This window comes from Euprymna scolopes, chromosome 2 (assembly GCF_053919585.1).
Source record: "Euprymna scolopes isolate OS-2025 chromosome 2, ASM5391958v1, whole genome shotgun sequence".
NCBI classification, from domain to species: domain Eukaryota; kingdom Metazoa; phylum Mollusca; class Cephalopoda; order Sepiida; family Sepiolidae; genus Euprymna; species Euprymna scolopes.
The window spans coordinates 104,494,503-104,516,007 of record NC_136483.1 but is presented as its reverse complement, the minus strand read 5'-3'; the positions used below and the strand labels follow the sequence as shown (position 1 = coordinate 104,516,007).

General features: G+C 33.3%; 1 protein-coding gene across 2 annotated transcripts in view; it reads left to right on the top strand.

The window, feature by feature from the left end:
• The first annotated feature begins 2,645 nt into the window (after positions 1-2,645).
• LOC145293738 (uncharacterized) overlaps positions 2,646-21,505 on the top strand; it is a 175,846-nt gene continuing 156,986 nt past the window's right edge. For both annotated transcript variants that reach the window (XM_080140212.1, XM_080140237.1), the window contains exon 1: positions 2,646-3,170. In XM_080140212.1, coding sequence (XP_079996338.1) covers positions 3,129-3,170 — 42 coding nt within the window. In that variant the 5' untranslated portion in view covers positions 2,646-3,128. The remainder of the gene's footprint in view (positions 3,171-21,505) is intronic.

The window sequence follows — 21,505 nt, the reverse complement described above, 5'->3', positions numbered from 1 at the left end:
ATCCCAGGTTTTGTCTTCTCTTTTTGAGAAAGGGGTTAGTTTATTGCTAATTGCCTGAGGCGCCCTCACCAGGGAATGCCGATGGCGCTGACTTCTCAATCCCACTTTCCGACTCTGGTGTCTAAGTTCTTGCAGTGGGAGAGAATTAAATAAATAAAATTTTAAACATGACGTAGATAATAAATGTATATAACAACGTCATAACAAAGCTATAAATATTTTGTTAAGGTAATGCTTTAATCTCTATTTATAAGAAAGTTAAAAAAACACAGTTATTAGAACGTCAAACTGAAAATCTCAAGGTTTTGGTTTCGATTTCCGCTCGTGACATCCGCTTTATTCGTTGGGCATTTATTATTTACTATTTGTTTATTATTAACTATTAATGCAATATTTTTCATTTCGAAAAGTAGTTAGGATTTCTGATATTTCGAAATAAAACAAATTCCGCAATGTATTTATTACGTTTTAAAAAATTGTTTATATAAGACTAGCAGTCGGTCTGGCGTTGCTCAGCCGTAAAATAATGTAAATATGATCTTTTAATTTATAAAGATTTCATATTTATTATTTTAGTGCAAATTTTCTGTTGAGTTTTACATTGTACTCAGTATATAGTAGTTATTTCAAAAGTTTAAAAAAATTATATATGACTTGGACGCCAACAGTTAGAATTGAAACGAAATCACTTAGCTCTCTAGCTATGACATAAGGACATACGGCTATCAAAGCAAAAAGAAAATACATCTACTTAAACGCATATTTTCCCCTACGTGGATGTTACAAATTAAGTCGAATTTTTTAATTAGAAGCAAAAATCAAATCGAATTTGTTCTACAGGTCCAAATACCCCATACAGCGTTTCAAAACGATGAAGACTCAAAATTTATAGAGAAATTTGGTAGAGACCGTTCCAGACGCGCACACACACACACACACACACGCACACACACACACACACACACACACACACACACACACACACACACACACACACACACACACACACACACACACACACACTCGCACGTACGCGCGCACGCATACAAGGTCAATTTTATATAGTAATCTATATCTAGCAAAAATACGCGCTCAAAACGCGGTTTAGTGTAGATGGCCACTCAGAATGGGTGGCGTAAATGGGGGTAGGTAATGAAGACCACTATACCAACAGATGTTTTGTAGAAGTCGATGTTTTTGAATCCAAATAAAACTAGTTAAATTAAATGTTCTTCTGAGGCAAAGAAAAAAGTAGACAATGTCATTGTTATGAGAAGAACTATGACAACAGAATATTCTTTTCATTGTATACTATCCGACACAGTTAGGCACAGTTAATCAACCAAAGACAACATCAATCTATATAAAAACATATAAGATATCAACGGATACACACCCGAGAGTCAAAACAATGGAAAGAATATGCTGGACGTTTTGAAACTTTTGCGAGGAAGATTGATTTATATTCGATTGATTGATTATTCGTATTTTTTAGATTCTTTGGTCTACTATTCTCATGCTGAATGTTATTTGCACTACGTTACAGTCGATGTAACCGCCGAACTTCTTCAGATGCATCTTATCGAACTCGGAAATCTTTCTGTCGAACTTGCAAAGACACGCAGTGTAGTGCAGAAAGCACTTGGTAAAATTCGGTCGTAAAGTTGCATTCTTCTAGAAGTTGAAGGTTCAATCCTAAGTGCAGGCGACACTCAAAATACGATTCCGACTTACTTGGGACTTCTACCCAGTCATGGCTGACAGAACGAGAGCATGCTACCCCGTGGATTCAATAAAAACTTTCGTTTAAAATTCCGTGAAAATTCCTGAAGTTCGACAAAAAGATTCCCAAGTTCAACAAGATACATCTGAAAAAGGTCGGAGGTTACATCGACCGAAACGCTGTGAAAATAAACTCAAAATGAGAACAGTAATTCGAAGAACACAGACAATATGAATGCTATTGTTATGTTGTTAAAAAAAAAAAAAATTATACGTGTATACATATTCTCGGATTTTGAATTAACCATTCATGTGTGCTTTCCAGTTTGTCATTTTTCTTAATGCCGTCTACATTGTGTCTTCATTATTTTCGATTTCTGCTTCTTTCTTCGATTTCCCGAAGATCTTCTTTAATGTTTTTGTTAGGCTGTTTAACATTCCTGCTGTGTTCTGGTCGCGGAGAGCACATACAGAGCACCTCACCTGGAATTCCTAAATGGTCACCCATTTTAATACTGACCAGGCTCAACGTTGCTTAACTTCGGTAATCTAACGGGAACCGGTGTGTCAACAGGAATTAAAATAAAAAAAAATTAAACTATCGAAATGGATGAGATATTCCGACTGTCCTATGCTACAATTGAACCGAAGAATCTGCAGCAAATGTAGAGAGAGTTACGTTACTAAAAAAAAAAAAAAAAAAAAGAACTCGTCAAAGGCGGGATACGCTATGGTTGAGTTAAAAAGAAAGAAAGACCGTTTCGTTAGGCTAAGTAGTTGGTTTGTGGGAGAAACAGGTTGATGGCGAGCTTTCATTCTTTTTTTTTTTATTTTATCTCTTTGTTGCAAGAGTTGACGATTGTTAGGTAGGTAGGTAGGTAGGTAAGTAGGTAGAGAGAGAGAGAGAGAGAGAGAGAGAGAGAGAGAGAGAGAGAGAGAGAGAGATTCACATCGACAAATTATGAGGTCGCGTGGGAAAACTTATAAATATTATTGTCCACTACGGTAGCCTCGGACAGTGATGAATGGAAAGGTTTTCAGAAAATTATTAGTGTGACAGCGATCAAGCCGCGTGATGTAATCGAAACCGCGTCATCTCCTTTGTTAAACGTTTATATCGTTGTTTATTTTTTTGTTTGTTATTTTTGGCTATTATTGCTAGTGTCCTTTACTTTTTTTATTTATTTATGTGGGATCGCTGACACTAATGGTAATATATGGAAGGACATTTGAAGAATTAAAAACACACATACACACACACACATAGACAACAAGAAACAACGACGAATGATAATAAAAACAAAGAAATACAACTAAGATAAAATATATAAAAACAAAAACAATAAAAGAAAAAAAATACGGAACTTCACTTGGAACTAATAATAAAAAAAAAAAAAACATAAATCATGGAAAGCGAAGATATTGAAATGAATTCTTCTCTCTTGGAGGTAAGCAAAACAACGTTTAATAAATGTTTTTCTTTCTTTTTTCTTTTTAATAATTATTTATCTTCCTGAAAATTTAACCAATGAATATATTAACAACTCTAACTCACACCTGACAAATATGAACGCAGCTATCGTTGTTGATTTTTGCGAATACATATTTATATTTATGAAGATGGCTTTTTATCTATCTATCTATCTATCTATCTATCTATCTATCTATCTATCTATTCATGTATCTACTTCTTTCTCTTTCTCTATATAGAGGGGTACAGATCGTTATATATATATACAATATATATATATATGTATATATATACAATATATATATGTATATATATATATATATATACAATATATATATATGTATATATATACAATACATATATATATATATGTATATATATATATATATATATATATATATATATATATAAGGAGATATAGATAGATAGATAGATAGAGGGAGAGAGAGAGAAAGAGGGAGAGAAAAGGAGGGTGAGAAAGAGAGAGAAATTGAAAGATAGATTATAAAAATAAGCATAGCTCGCCATTCCCATGAATATAAATTTGTATTTGTAAAGAGTAAACAATATATATATATATATATATATATATATATATATATATATATATATATATATATATATATATATATATATATATATATATATTGATTCGAACTCAGTCCGTGTCATTGACCACTAGACCACCGTCATTTACTTGCTTACATATTGAGTACTGTTGATGTAAATAATGAAAATTGATACATAAAACATATTTCCTTATAAAATTTTATGAGAATGCATGAAATAATCTCTCTCTCTCTCTTTCTCTTTATGATATCTATCTGTCTGTAGATAGATAGAGAGATAGATAGATAGATAGATAGATAGAGAGAGGTAGATAGATAGATAGATTGATAGAAAGGGAGTGAGAAAGATAGAGGTATACATTATTTCATGCATTCACATAAAATTTTATGAGGAAATATAATATTTTATGTATCGATTTTCATTATTTGCATCAACAGTACTCAATACGTAAGCAAGGAAATAACGATGGTCTTGTGGACTGACAACCTGGGTGTCTCAAGTTCGAATCCAGTTCGTACCAGAAAGATCACTTTCACTTATGATATTGGCAACCTTCACATGGTAACTCCTGTAATACAGAAGTCTTTTTAGAAAGAATTCTGACTGGGAAAATATCGGGGAAACCAGTGGCCGCAATAGAATATCCAGATTTATACGATATGATGATGAATGCGTAAGTAGAGCTGTGTAGTAAGTTATAAAAATATATGTGTCAGTTAAGCCACATAGAGTTTCCGCGTTTCATCCCCGTAAGAAATCGTCAGGCTAGCGATTCTGCAATTCCCTACGGTGATGCCAGATATGTTTTTATAACATATATATATATATATATATATATATATATCTATATATATATATATATATATATATATATACATTGATTGTTGTATGGGATGCAACGGCTTTTTGAATCGGCCACACTATTTTTCAGACAGAGTTTTATAGTATTAAAATAAATCATGCTTTTTAATAGGCTGTGACAAAGGCTCCACGCTCCCGGCGATCGATCACACACACACACACACACACACACACACACACACACACACACACACACACACACACACACACACACACACACACGCGCGCGTATTTTGAAAATTCCCGAAAAAAAACTCGTCTAGTCAAAACCACTGTCAATAATTTCCCACACTTTTTATCTGTGCGTAAACCTAAATATAGATTCCATGAACAAAGCTTCTTTCTTAGAACTGCATGCCTATGGAACTCTCTTCCGATTGTCTGCTTTCCAGCTGACTACAATCGGATTATCTTCAAGTCCAACGTAAACAAGTTCTTGATGAACCATCCCCTTATGTAATCCAATTTACAAAATTCCCACTATTTATATTTATTACGCTATAATCACATTGGCTAATGTATACCCATGCACCCTTATCCTCGAGTGGCCTCCGGGCCTTGATAAGTGATGATTCCTGTGTAACACACACACACAAACACACACACACACGCACACACACACACACACACATATAAATATATATGGCGGAGTTAAAGGAATAAAATAAGATAAATTATTTAAGAGGAGACTTATCGGGCTAAAAGAAAGAAAATGACGATATAAAACTGTATACTAATATATATATATACAGATTTATTCATTTATTCAATAAAGTTATACATCAATTAAGGGGTGTAGTGCAAGTGAGAACATTTTATACCATGGTATTTCGAAGCCTAATGCTTCTCATCAGAAGAGGAGAGAAGATGCTAGGTAACATAATAGAGATGCGACGTCTAGCGATAGATACATCAGGAGCGAAATAAAATATTGAGACTGACTGGGGGGGGACTAAATTGATCTCTGTGATTTAGGAGAAATATAGCTTTTATTATATAATGCAGGTAGGTGTATAGCATATCTGTCATGTTGGGTTTAATATATGTGGGCCATATGAGTGATTAGACTCTTGGAGAGAATATAAGAGTAGATGAATTGAAAGAAGATGTTTAGTTAATCGTATGTATTAATGAGTTTTAGCTATGGAAGGGGTTTACATGAAACAGGGGGTTATGCTATATCGGTATTTTATTTCGTGTCCTATATATATATATATATATATATATATATATATATATATATATATGTGTGTGTGTGTGTGTGTGTGTGTGTGTGTGTAGGACACAAAAATGCTCCCTATTCTTTCAAATAGAACTGTATAATAATCTTATATTAATTTTATTTATACAAACATTAATGGCTACATATGTGCATACATGTTTCTGTAATCACCCACGTTGGGGGAGTAGTCTTCAGGCCAAGAATTACCTTCAAAAGTGACATTTCCGCCAAATACATTTTTCTATTTCGTTTATCAAGTTAAAATACAACCTGGGTGGGAGTCAAAAAACAAAAACAAAAACGGTAAAAGGATGAGTGAGGTCTTTGAAGATAATAAACATCTTTTTTCTTTTCCCCTTCCCCCATGCAACCTAACTTTTGGCTTTTTATGGCATAGGGTAATTGAGAGTTTAGTTTTCTTGTCTTAGAGTCTGTAAGTTAATAACCTTAGCTATGGTCAACCAAGTACTGACCGGTGCCTTTTAATCTACCTCCACCCACACATACATGCAACACACATATAACACACACATACACAGACACCGCCAACACACACATACACACATTAATACATATATTCAAAAGCGAATCCATGCTGAACGCTGTTTGTTTTATTTACTGAAACTAGACAATAATTCTGAAACTACGTAGAAATAAAGTAAAAATTACATTAAGGTAAATAAAACAAAACAAAAACAAAAACAAAAATAAAAAAATAAATAAATAAGAATAAAAATAAAATAAAATTAAATTAAAACAAATAAACCAACAAAATATGAATAAATATAAAACCCGAAAGTTATCTAAACCCCACATGTACCTATATGCGTGTATCAATACACTTCTACATCCGCGCATATATACACACACACATTACAGACAGAGACACATAATAGTATTTTTCTTTACTTATGTAGCGTGGTAACCTCTTCGTATATGCAATATTATGCTACTCGACTACAGACGGGTGTATATATATATATATATATATATATATATATATATATATATATATACACATACATATATATATATATACACACACACACATATATATACATACATAAATACATACACATATATATATATATATATACACATATATACATATAAACACACACACAACAGACATACACACATACATACATATATATACATACCCACACATACATACATATATAACATATATATAAACAATATTCGGACATCCATACATTTTTGTAATCTATATTGTTACAACAATTCTATACGAGGCAGCCTATTCTAATAGTTCAGAAATATACATGTATATACATACATCTACATACAATAGACACAGAGATACATCCACATACAAACATACACACAGATATATAGATGCAGATATATATATATATATATATATATATAAACATACAAACATACATGCATACATAAAATACACTTATACATACAAACTCACACAAATATAGACATATACATATATACATGTGTACATGTACCGTGCCACCAAATGATACATCTAAAGTAGAAACAGACATGAACACATTTACTATATAAATTCACTTTTTCTATCAAATTCCACACGTCTAGTTATGTTTCATGGCCCCATCCGCTTGTTACACTTTCCTAAGTTGTAGGTTTTTACCGTAAAAATTGACACTACGTAAAAATTTATATTGAATTCAGCATGAAGTTCATAGGGTTATCCTCATATTTAACAAACCTTCTTTCCATGGTAAGGCAGATATACATAAGATGTATCACGATACAATAATAATATATAATAACATATGACAGAAATCAGAGTATTTAGGTTATACAAACCGAGTATATAAGCTTATATATTGTAGTACTTACCTTCATCTTTGTTTATTCACTCTAATACCCTTATTCCCTTCTCTTCCACTCACCCTTCATTCCTTACTTTCTTTCATCTATTTATTTCTTCATTCAGGTTGTATTTTAACTTGATAAACGAAATAGAAAAATGTATTTGGTGGAAATGTCACTTTTGAAGGTAATTCTTGGCCTGAAGACGTAATCCCCCAACGTGGGTGATTACAGAAACATGTATGCACATATGTAGCCATTAATGTTTGTATAAATAAAATTAATATACCTGCTCTGTTCACTCATTGAGCACTATTTTGGTAGACACATGTTGTTTCATTGGATGTACTTCTAGGAAACTAAACTCTACTGGCTATATAATAATCTTATATATAAATGACTATATGTCTGTCTGTCTATCTCCATATTTTCAAACTCTATCTCCTCCGAAGCTAAAAGTTGCAGAGCGGCGCTATAGGCCTCAAATGACTGGATTTTTATGGGCCATTTTTATGGGTCGGTTAAAATTGTTTTTAAGGGGTAAAAATTGAAAAAAATCTTTTGCACATTCATCTTAATTTATATATACTTGTAAATTTTTTCGGTTTATATGCGTGTCAGGTTGGTACAGTGGTAACGTCACCAGCTTTCAATGCCACAGTTTCCGTTTCGGTTCTAGCTGATGGTACCTAAATGCTTTTTTTTTTACTTTTGATATTACGACTCTATAATATTATGTGCGAAATATGGACAAATTAAACTATCATATTTAAACGTATTTTACGGCCGGCCAAAGCCGGGCACCCCCACCCCACCCTGCTAGTACTATATAATTAAAAGGCGTTTATCTTGGCATTTTTTCTTTTTAAAGATAAGTTTCTTTTTATTATATCTACTGTAAACATGTTAACTGATTTGTCTTCCATTCAGCTAAAATAAAATAAAACGAGCGAAAATACTCCACTCTGACTTCGTAAAGTGGAAGTAATGCTTGGGAGGTTGATCTCTATACACCATTGAACCCTAATTCAGTATAAACCAGACCTTAAAATCAGGGCACTAGCCGAAAGAGAATGTAATGCCTTGGCGGATGATCTTCTCCGACCCAATTGGACCATACTTTAATTAAACAAAGAATGACCTGCCAATAGATTATGTAGGTCTTAGGTTGTCGAAATGATGCCAGAAATTCACCCGGCTGGTATGAAAACTAAATAAGCTTCTAAAGCCAGGTAAATTAAAAAAAAAAAAAAAAAAACTAGGAAAAAAATCTCAAATAAGTGTTCTAATCGCTATATTTCTCTCTCTCTCTCTCTCTCTCTCTCTCTCTCTCTCTCTCTCTATCTCCTCTGTAACTTGTGAATTAAATAGTATTAATGCCTGTGTCGATATTCCCTTTTGTTTATAACAGAATATCCTACTTTTCTTTTTTTTATCTTCAGTCCCAAACCTGATGAATTTTGCACTTTGGGATTAAAAAATCATGCATTTTGGGATTAAAAATATATATGAAAAAACATTCGGGAAATAATTGTTGATTAACTCGGCTGTCGTAATAATAAAAGACAGCCATAGCCGGTTGTTTCGCCGTATCATGATCCTGCGGTATGAATAAAATATTTTCACACAGAGATTTGAAACCCAATCGTTAGATTCCTTATCAGTAGTTGCAGGTGATCTTGCTTCTACGTTAGCGAACTCACTCAGATAGTATAGTAACATATTGTTTGTATGCGCGTTACCGGTTCGCAATTACCTGAAGAATTCTAGTCAATGTAGAAGAGTAAGGCTTTGCGCTAAGTGGAAACCGTCATTTTCTCTGTTAGAGAGTTCATATATATATATATATATATATATATATATATATATATATATATGTGTATATATATATATATATATATATATATATATATATATATATGAAGTTGAATTTTTCTCGCTCTGACATTGATATTAAAAACCTACTTTTTCTGCTTAATTATTAAAACGAACTTCTTAATATACTCAGTCATGAATATGCGAACGACTACATGGAGGGTAACTTATTTTCATATTCCTTTGAAATACGAGCGTTAATTATTCATTTTTATGGTTTCTTGTCATATGATTGGTTTCGTTTTTCTGAGTATTATTCATACATGGTTTTTACATTCTAATGGCATATCTAAGGCACATGATAGGGTCTGGCACAATGGTCACTTCATAAGATTTCCAGCTGTAGAATAGCTGGAAATCTCCTCCCAACAATCAGATCCTTTTTTCTGAAAGGTCTATCCAAGTGGTCGTTGATGTTCACAGTATTAACGCTGGCGTGCCTCATGGATCCATCCTGAGCCCAACTCATTTCCTGATCTTCATCAACGACCCCCCAAATCACATTCTTTGTTCCTTTGTCGACATCTATACAGACGATACTACCATCTGCATTTACAACAACACTTCAAAAGCCGATAAAAATTATCTCTCCTCCGACCCGGAGCGTGCGGTACAATGAAGTGCTCGACTTCGACAAACTTCTGAGACTGACGTTGACCTCTAACCTGAAATGAAAAACCTACATCAGATCCGTTGCCAAAATCACTGAAAAGATGGCGGGATCGTTCTACCGCTCCGGAAAGTATCTCACTCCCGACGCAATCCCCTACCTGTGCAAGAGTCAATTACATCCTAAGGTGGAGTACTGTCGCCACGTCCGAGGAAGAGTTCGTCAAAGCACTCTTTTCTGTATTGACAAAGTAGAAAACCATCTCGGAAATTTACTGGCCGATGTCATTGTCGTCTTCCTACTCCCTCTTTTTCACAGAAGAGATGTTGCGAGCCTATCTCTGCTCTATCAATACTTTTATGGTAAATGTTCGACTGAGCTCCGATCTATTGTCTCTCTCCATAAAACATTTATAGCAAATACTCGCCTAGCTGAAACAATCGCCAACAATGTTTTTTCACTCCCTGTCTGTGCCCAAAAACTAAACGAAAATTCCATAAGCAAAGTTTTTTTCCTAGAACTGTCCGTCTGTTGAACTCAATACTGTCAGTCTGCTTCCCGGCTGACTATAACATAGTCGTCTTCAAGTCTAATGCGATAAATTCCATTTAGATACGCAAGTGCCAACGTTACTGGTCTTGTTTCACCGTCTATCTGAGAGTTAACATCTTTTCTTTGAATGGCCTCCTGCTCTGGATAAGAGGTAACCCTCTAAGTAATATATATATATATATATATATATATATATATATATATATATATATATATATATATATATATATATAATTTAAGATACACAATAAACTTCTTACGATTTTCTTGAAAGTGGACGACATGTTAGATTTATGAAAAAATAAATCGCATCCATTTTCGTCTGTGAAAATTAAACAGGAAATAACTCTCATAGCTTAAAGGGAAAATAACTTTCAACGCTTAAATAAATAAACTTACTTTCATTTTAAAAGGTAACTGGTTTCGGAAAATAATTAAAAATAAACTAAATACTAATAAAAAAAACATTAAATAAATCAACTTTAAATAATATTTCTAAACTGGACAGTTCAAACAATTCTATGATAACAAACAAAAACATTAATAAAAATTGATTAAAATAGATTTTCTTTAATGTAATATGCTAATGGGGTTACTTCTTGAATGTAAGTTTTCTTTGAATAAATAGCAGAAATAGAAATCATTCTGGAATAGAAGTGCATAAACGTTCGTTTTCAGCATGAAAATTAATTTGTGAAACAGTGTATATTTTGTGCATATTAATCAAGTTGTGAAAGAACAAAAACACACAAGAATACGATTTTATTATAGCACACACACACACACACACACACACACACACACACACACACACACACACACACATATATATAATTATATAAATAAATAATATATATACAGATATTTCATTGACAGCGGGCCAATGTTCGAACGTTCTGTTCGAGTGTAAAAAATAATTCGCCATATTCGCGAACGTTTTCGACTTCCATGAGTCGTCTTCAGCCGAGTGATGAATTAAAGCTTGCGTTTAGTGAATTTTTTGAAAAGTCGATTAAAATCGTTTAAAATCGTTACAAGCATTTGAGTGTGCCTTCCTCCCTCATATTGAGCCTGATTAGTTTTTATGCGAATGAGTAGGGCTTCCATGATTGAGAGGCGCGGGTTACAACGTGAGGCAGTTAAAATAGCGGTGCTTTATTTTTATTAATAAAGAAAACCATTTTTTTTTTTAGCGAATTATAGTTTTTCCAATGCCCCCATGTTAAAATTGGTTTTCTAAAATCTAAAAGTTTGAATTATTTGGAGTTCCCTCCCTTGTTCCTTCAAACTATATTCAAGATGGCGTCCCGACATCATAGCTGTTCGCTTAGTCATTACATCTGATTTTCTTATTTTAAATACTAATAAACTTACTCAATCAATATAACTGATTTTTGGAATACGATATTTTCTTTCTGTCAAGGCTGTATACATTATGCAGATTTTTTTTTATATGGTGTGCGGATGTTCTGGGAAAACACCGATAAGGGTTTATGAGATGGATGAGTTGTCAGGAGCATGTTCGAATACTTGCGAGAACAATTCATGACAGGAATCTGTTGATATTAGATTTGAGTTGTTTTACCGTCTTCATTTTTGATTTTAAAACTCGTTAAATTCCATTCCAAATTTTACGTTTTGCAGAGAAAAAAGTTCCTGATTTGTTTGTTTGTGTGTGGCGTAATAAAAAGTACAAATACTGTTGTCGTTAGAAAAAAATAACAGTAACGGAAATGTAATTCGACTGGCCTAGGATTCAAACATTAAATTATTATTATTTATCAATTTTAACTCAAATTATAATTTTATTTCAGGACTGAATTTAATACAATTTAAGTTCAACAGTCAATTTTCAACAAAATATGATCTCCTCTACCCCCTTAACAAAAACAATAAAAAAGCGAAATATGTGATACATTTCAATGGTCCCTATTCTACAATTGAGCAGCACAGTATTTACAATATGTTGCGTGACATCAAAACATAAAAAAAACACGAGGACTCATATGGAAACACGTGTAGAGACTTATGTTTACGTATATATAAATTACAGTAAGTAGGTTGGTTGAGAGAGAGAGAGAGAGAGAGAGAGAGAGAGAGAGAGAGAGAGAGAGAGAGAGAGAGAGAGAGAGAACTGTATTTCATTTAAGTAAAAGCTGCCTTTCATACTAAACCGTGGATCTGCCCTCAGCTACGAATCCGATAACCTAGAACTGCTGTGAAAACACCATGTTATTTTTTGTCGTAATAAAGTAGAGTTAAGCTCAGTCCAAGGACGTGCATCCTGCCAGGCATAACCTCTTTTTTTTTTAAGGCGTTAGTTTATTGCCGATCGCGTGAAACGGAAGCGCTCTACCGGGGAATGTCAACAAGTCCGTTCATGGCTGTTTTTGTAACAAGCCAAAATGCCCTCCTTTCTCTGGGGAGCCGGCTTTGGATGTTCCGACCTTGCGTCATATTTTGCTGCAGTACAAAATAGTCTCTCGCTCCTAGAAAAGGTTCAAAAGAGAGTCGCAAATCTGATAGGTCCTGAACTGTCATCTAAGCTTCAGCCCCTGTCCCATCGACGAAATGTTGTGTTCTTCTGCTTGTTCTGCAAATATTTTAATGGTGAATGCTCTGACGAACTGCAAACACTTGTGCCTCACGCCGTAAACACCCTCGACAAACCCGACAGGCAGCTAAATCCCACCCCCACACAGTAGAGATCCCTAGGTGTAAAATATCTTTCTACTCCAGTAGTTTCTTCCCCAGAACCACTAGACTTTGGAATTCCATTCCAGGTCCCTGCTTCCCCAACTGTACTGACATGCAGAAGTTCAAGTGTAACGTGAACCGACATTTTGCTGCCCAAATCCCTACATAGTACCCAGTAGCTGTTGCCCCTGATAATAGCCCCCTACACCAAAGTTTGGAGTGAAAATGTAATTAAAAAAAAAAATGTAAACAGCAGATTTGGGTCTTCTCCGTTTAATGTCCTACCCTCTCCATGTTTCACTCGTAGGATCTGTTCGTTCGTTTGTCATGATATTATCCTCCAAAGCAATACCGCCTCCTTGGAGAAGTAGTAGTATATATTCGTTCGCATCCTCCCAGGGATTAGCTTGTTCTGGAGAGGAGCGGGGAGAGAGCTAGGGTGAAGGTTGGGGTTAGAGACTATGTAGTCCCCAAAATTTCAATTAATGGCTCGCCTTAAACGAAAAAAAAAATGTTACTTTATATTAATGAAATGAATGATGTATGAATAATATTAAAACAAGTAGAGAAATCAATCCTGACATTTTAAGCATCAATGTAACAAAGCCGCTGACGCTGGGAGCAGCAGCAGCATAAAGATATACAGGCCGGGTGCGCAAAGTATCGCTACAACAGAGACAGAAGGACGTATGGCCGGTGTTCGAAGCGGAGGTAGTCGAGACGATTTCAGAGAAAGAAAGGTAGTGGCGTAGTAACTATTTTGATGGAAGATGACTCCCTTTCTGTTGACTAAAGACGGTCGTTTTCGGGTTAACATGGGTGAGAATATTTCAGAAAACTATGGATGATACTTTAATAATCTGAAAAAAAAAAAAAGTTGTGAATAAATCAGTATGATATGTTTAAGTAATAACAACGCACATAAAACAATAGTACAGTAGAACCCCGGGATACGGCATTAAAAATTAGTAAAAAAAAATACAGTACAATATATAAAACACATGTATATAATCATATAACATTATAAATAACACCGTAAGGCGGGGTAAATGCTGTAAAAAGTGGCCAGAAAAGCATCCCATTTCACATCGTAACCCCCCCCCAAAAAAAACCCCGTATTCTAGTGCCACCGTATCCTAGATTTCTACTGTACTATGATTTAAAATGAACCTCCTACAAACTGTAAAAATTGTTCTAAAAGTATTTTAATGGTGGATGCTCCGACGAACTACAAGCACTTGTACCCCCTCAACTTAAATACCCCCGACAAATCCGACACACAGCTAAATCCCACCCCTACCCAGTAGAGATCCCTAGGTGTAAGAAAGCCTTCTACGCCAATAGTTTCTTCCCCAAAACTGCTAGACTTTGGAACTCCATTCCGGGATTCTGCTTTCCCAACTGTACAGACATGACGTAAAGATATACAAATGACCAGGCCGGATGCGCAAAGTGTTGCTACAGCAGAGACAAAAGGATGTGACCGGTGTTCGAAGCAGAGGTAGTCGAGACGTATTCAGAGAAAGAAAGGTAGTGGCGTAGTAACTATTTTGGGCATCCAGGGCGGTCGTAAGACCCCCCACCCCCACCGCCGGCCGTTAATAATCAGTTAACCTTCAACATTCCAAAAAGTCCTCAAAATATTTAGTTTCATGGAATTACAATAAAGGATCTAAAATCCGTTTAAAAAACAGTTTTACATACATAAAACACAAAAACATATTACGACTATTAACACTCATTCAGTTTAAGCGTAATATGAACAGACATATTGCTACTCAACTCCCTACATAGTATCCCTGCAACTTATGTCCCTGATAGTAGCCCTCTACTTCAAAGCAAGCTAGTCGACATTCCTCGGTTGGTGTATCTTGGACGATTAGTAAAAAACTAAACGTTTTTTAGAGGGAGGACAAAGCCTGGGAGGGTGGGCCTCCGAGAACTGCACAGGACTGGTTAACAGGGAAAAAGTCATATCAAAATATTTACAAAAGAAAAAAAAATCCCTGACTGAGTTTGCGTCTTTTTAAACAAAACACATTCTGAAGGGCTGAATTCTATATAGTCGTTGTCATCCTCGGTTTGAAACCTTTTTTTTTTTTTTTATAAAACATATAAAATATTTCTTGTATGTTGTTCTAGTTCTAGCAGTATACGATTGGGATAGGTCCACAAGTTGAATAATCTAGGTCAACGGTGGGGGGGGGGTAGTCTCAGACCAAAGTACACAACAGAGGAGCATTAGGTAATGGGGGAGGGGTCGTAGAGGTGCGGTAGGACAGAAGCATGAAGTATAACGACTTCAAATGGAAGGCATAAAGTTTAGAGTTCCCCTGCCCCCGTAAATTTTCTTTTCTTGAAAATCATATTCACAGATAGATTGTGGGTTTTTGTGCTGGTAAAGAGATAGATTTGTTTCCCCTCCCTGAAGAGGCCGTTGACCCTTTGACTACCAGCTTGCTCTTGGTGGGCGGATAAAGTTTGATATTTATAATACAAAAATATGGAATGGTAGAAAAAACAACGTTATTCGACTTTTGATGCCGCTAGACTCTCCCTTTTAGATAGGTCCCCCAAAAGAGTCTCCAATCTAATAGGTCTTCTACTATCGTCCAAGTTCCAACTTCTGTACCATCGCCGTAATGCTGTATCACTGTGTCTGCTTTCTTCCTGATAAAATGTGATCTGATGAACTCATAGCACTTGTGTCTCTCTCGGCGTATACACTCCTAATCCATCAAGCAGCAAGATCTCATCTCTTTAATTTTGATGCCCCCTAGATGACGGAAAGCCTTCAATTCTAAAAGTTTCTTCCTTCAAACTGATAGACTTTGGAATTCCCTTCTGTTTCCTGCTACCTTGACTGAAATGAAAATGTACTATGAATAGACATCTTACTGCTCAATTCCTCACAGTCCACTGTTAGACACGATCCTAAATAATAAACCCTTATGTTACAAGTGGCAATATGCTTTGTTTAAAGGGGGAAAGAGTAAAAAAAGATATTGGTCATGAAAATGAATATCACGGACTGCGAAAATTTGCACCGGGATTCAACTACTTAGAACGGTAGAACGATCCAACCATTTCCTAATAAATCTAAGCACAAGAGATTGAATATTTTCTTGGTCTTCTAACTTTCACAGAATTAATTCGTTTCACGAAATTTTGCATGGCGTTATCTGACCATGGACTCAGAAAACTGCCTCAGCTAATTTTTTTTTTTTGCGGAAAAAGTCAACCTCTGCTCACGGCATCTAAAATGCTTAAAATAGAAATTATTTTTCAAATATCTAGGTATATTTACTTAAAAAGAGGTTCTAATGACCTCAAGAAATGTCCTTGTTTCCCCACTCCGAGGTTGGTTGACAAATGACTTCTAAAATTTGCAAACATCTTTATTTTTCGCAAATTTACTAAAGTAATCCCCCAAAATCTAGTCTGGGCAAAATACAATTTACCCCCCCCCCCCAAAAAAAAGAAAATTGTAACAAAGATTTCTCAACTGATTCTGGTAAGTTTTAATGTACTTTTAACAAACTAATATTCAGGTTGAGGGGGTATTTTCACTATACTGACTCTACTAATCTCACGAAAGTTGTGATTAATGACTATTAGCATTCTTCAAGTAATACAGATCGCATGGGGGGATTTATTGTCCACTTTATTTTTGTTTTATTTCCTTTCTGTCTTGTCTGATTATTCATGAAGCTTTCTAGAAGTTTCATTCGTTTATTGTATTTTACCCTATTTTATGTTTTGTTTCTTTTGTTGGATTGGTTTCTTTTTCTTGTTATTTTTTTCTTATTTTGTGTCATTTTAATGGGAAATTATTTGTATCCTTTTTTTTTTCTTTGTAAATTTCTTCTTCGTTTGAATTATTTGAATCTTTCTTTCAATCACCTTTTCTTTTGTTTCGTTATCCTTATTTTTGCTTGTTTTGTGGTTTTATTTAGTTTTTATTCATTCTTTCTTTGTTTTTATATTTATTTATATTATTATATTGCTAGTTCCTCTATTTCTCCTATCAGATTTTCTTTCTTTCCTTCTTTCTTTCCTTTTTTCCTTCTTTCGTTCTGCCTTCTTTCCTTCTTTCTTTCTGTCTTTCACTCCTTTCTTTCCTACTTTTTCTGCCTTCTTTCCTTCTTCTTTCCTTTTCTTCTTTCTTTCGTTATTTCTGCCACCTTTCCTTCTTGCTTACTCTTTTTCATGCTTTTTCTTCCCTTCTTTCTTTCTTTCTTTCACTCCTTTCTTTCCTACTTTTTCTGCCTTCTTTCCTTCTTCTTTCCTTTTATCTTCTTTCTTTCGATATTTCTGCCACCTTTCCTTCTTGCTTACTCTTTTTCATGCTTTTTCGTTCCTTCTTTCTTTCTTTCTTTCTTTCTGCCTTCCTTCCTTTCTTCCTTCCTTCTGTCTTTCTTTCCTCCTTTATTTTTCTTTCTCTTTTCTTTTTTCTTCTTTACTTCTTTCTTGATTCTTTACCTCTTCCTTTTCTTTCTCTCTTCTGTCTTTCCTTCTTTCTGCCTTAGTCTCTTCTTTCCTTCTCCTTTCCTTTTCTTTCTTTCTTTCTTTCTTTCTTACTCTAATTTATCTTTTCTATCTACTATTAGTATTTCACTTTCTTTATATTTCATTTTCTTTCTTTCTTTTTTCTTCTTTCTTTCTTTGTTCTTTTCTTCAATACTTTATATAGTTACTATTTCTCTTTCTTAAATTGCATTTTCCTTCTCTCTTTCTTTCCTCTTTCTTTCTTTATGCTTTGAATATTCCCTTCTTCTATTGTTATTTCTTTTTCTTCTCGTATTTCATTTTCTCTTCTTCCCTTTTCTTTCTTTCAGTCTTTCTTTTTTCTTTTTCGTAGTGTGTCATGTTATTATATCTCATTTTCCTCATCTTTTTCTTTGTTTTTTTTTCTTCCAATCTTTCTTTCTATTATTAGTTCTATTCTTTCTTATATTTCATTTTCGCTCTTCTTTATTGCTTCATTCTTTTTTATCACTTTCAATCTTTCTTTTTTTCCATTCTTAGTTCTTTACTGTCTCCTTTTTCATTTTCCTTTCTTTCTTCTTTTCCTTCTTTATTAATTTCTATTGTTTTTTTCGTATTATTTTATTTAATTTTCCTCCTTTTTGTCTTCTTTCTTTCTTTCTCCTCTTTCTCTTTCGAACTTCCTTTCTTTGTATTGTTCTTCCTTTTCCTCCCTTTGTTTCTTTCTTCTTTTCCATCTTTCTTTCTTTATATTGTCAGCACTTTTCAAATATTTCATTCTCCTTCTTTTCTTTTATTCTTTATTTCTATTTTTAATTCTGTTATTTCTTTTATTCAATAAACCTGCTTACTTTATTTCTAAGAGTTTTTTTTCTAAACAACAAAACAAAACTCAAACCATCCGCCATCTTATTTGTTCAGATGCTGTTGTCCTTGTTTTTTTTTATTTTATTTGTCATTGATTTTAACGCCAATTTTTTCCCTAAAATAAATAAATGCAAAAATCCTAACGATCTTTCCCAATCGGTTTATTTTATTTACTTATTTTATACTATTCAACTCCTTTTCATAAATTAGACACAAGGTCAAATGCACATTTCACAAAAGTAAGACGCATTGGATTCGAACTTGAAACGCCCAGAATTTCAATCTGTGTTGTTAACCACTTAGCCACCGTCATCTCGCTGATAGTTATTAATTAACATTCAGGTTGCTATTTTGGAATCTATGGTTGCTTTACATACATACGTAGATACATACATACATACATACATACATATGTACATACATACATATATGTGTGTGTGTGTATATATATATACATATATGTATTTATGTGTGTGTGTATGTATATATTTTTTTATTTAAGAAAATCAAATATTATCGAACGTTTTATCGAAGCTTTAGCCAGACGCCATCTTATTTGAGAGATAACGCCACTAACGACCCCTGGCGGAAATATGAGTCAACAAGGGCAGTACATGCAGACCATCGAATATTTTATCAATGAAGTACTTTTTTTTGAAGATAAAACAAATTTTACGATTTTTAAATATTCGTTGTTTACTTTACGTTTAATAATAAAGTTGAATAAATGGCACTTCTACACTATTGGAACCAAATTTCAGAAATAATAATGCTGAATTTCATATGAAAACAATGGTAGCTACATATTCCTACTATTTTTAAGATGATTATATCCAAAAATTACGAAAATCGATATGGTAGAAAATTTTTAATTAAAAAAAATAAAAAATAAAAATTGATGAAGATGGACAAAGAGTTCAAAAGGGAGGTAATTTACCGTTTCGATTTAAACAAGATGCCGGCAATTTTTCTCCTGCCACCACGATTAAAGTTGTTTTTTTTTTTAATAATTCAGTAATATTTCAGGTAATTCCGACTGCGTAATTTGGAAATTTGTAACTTACAGGGTGACCCAAAAAAAAACGGGCCCTAACTCTAATTAGGCCCCGTTTCTTAGTGTTTTGCTCGAATGAAATGAAATTTTGGTCATAACTAGTTTATTATATTCAAAACATCACATTAAAACACAAGGATCTTTGGCCTTTTTTTTTCTCTGTTCTACAGCATATGTTCGAGATGGCCTCCATTTAGCTTTTGTTTTTTTGGGGTCACCCTGTATTAGAATTGACAAAAAAAAATCAGTTGAAACCATTGTTTTTTTTTATATAAAAACTATTTATCGACTACAAAATTTCGCTCCAATAGTATAGAAGAGTTAAATAAATCATACACGATTTTTTTTTCCAAAACTGTATGTCATAAATGTTAATGTTAAAAAATGTGGTAAATTATTACTATAATAGGCATCCGTATCCTTAGCTAATGGTGAAGTGAAACATATTTATTGTGCTAAATAAAGAAACACAGTGTAATGGGTAGCAGTCGAAGTACATTTCAATGAGTGGGTGAAAATGACACCAAATGAAATGATAAAAAAAAAACGAAATATCGACATAGACTCAATAATTAAATCAATTAATGCTAGTGAAGCTAAACATTTTTATTGACCACGTCACGGGTAAATGTAGAGTGAAAATGAATTACAAAATAGTTTTTTTTTGTACAACCGTTGTTATTAATCTATCCCGATCAAGTAAATAGGGGATGATTGCATTTTACTTTATATATAAGACAGGTATATACTCATTGCAAGTATTTTTTTTTTAATGAAATAAAATCTTGTCAGAGTGATCGACTACTCGAAGAGCCTAATGCGTTACTGTTGAGTTCAATTAAAAATTAGTCTTTGTGGAGAAAAGGGATAAGCGGGCTAAATCACTGTTGTTAGTAATAGATAAAATATATAATATAATTATTGATTGAAAACTACAAATAAAACTAAAATCTATAGATCATCCCCGTAAGTGTATTTTATGTTCGAAAAAAATATCTGCACATTTGACATGTGTTTTTTTTTTACGGTAATCGAAAAAAAAAAACAAAACAAAGAAAACAATAACTTTATAATAAAATATTTAAAGATTTCTAAAGAATCAGAATCGATATCGGTAATTGTATCGGAATCGGGAATTTAGTAAGGAATAAGTACTTGTATCGGGATCGGGATCGGGAATTTAATACAAAATCGGTAATTGTATCGGAATCGGAAAAATATTGGAATCGTCCCATCATAATTATATATATATATATATATATATATATATATATATATATATATATATATATATATATATATATATATATATATATATATAATTTAAAGGAGATTAGAACAATAGTCTAAAGAGCAGAGTGTATTTTAATGTAATAGTGAAATTACTAGTTTAATTAAAATACAGGAAAGAAAAAGTGCTCGTTGTAATTTACATCACATTACTATATATATATATATATATATATATATATATATATATATATATATATATATATATATATATATATATATATATATACTGCATATTTCGGCGTATAAGACGGCCCTTAAAGTTAAGAAATCATCTTTAAAAACCAATATTTCATAAGATACCAGGTGTTGCAATCTCTAGACTAGGCTAAACAAACATGGTTTCATGATTTAGCATGCGTCTTATACAAACGATATATGATACATTTATTAAAATTTGTTCCGATTTTATAC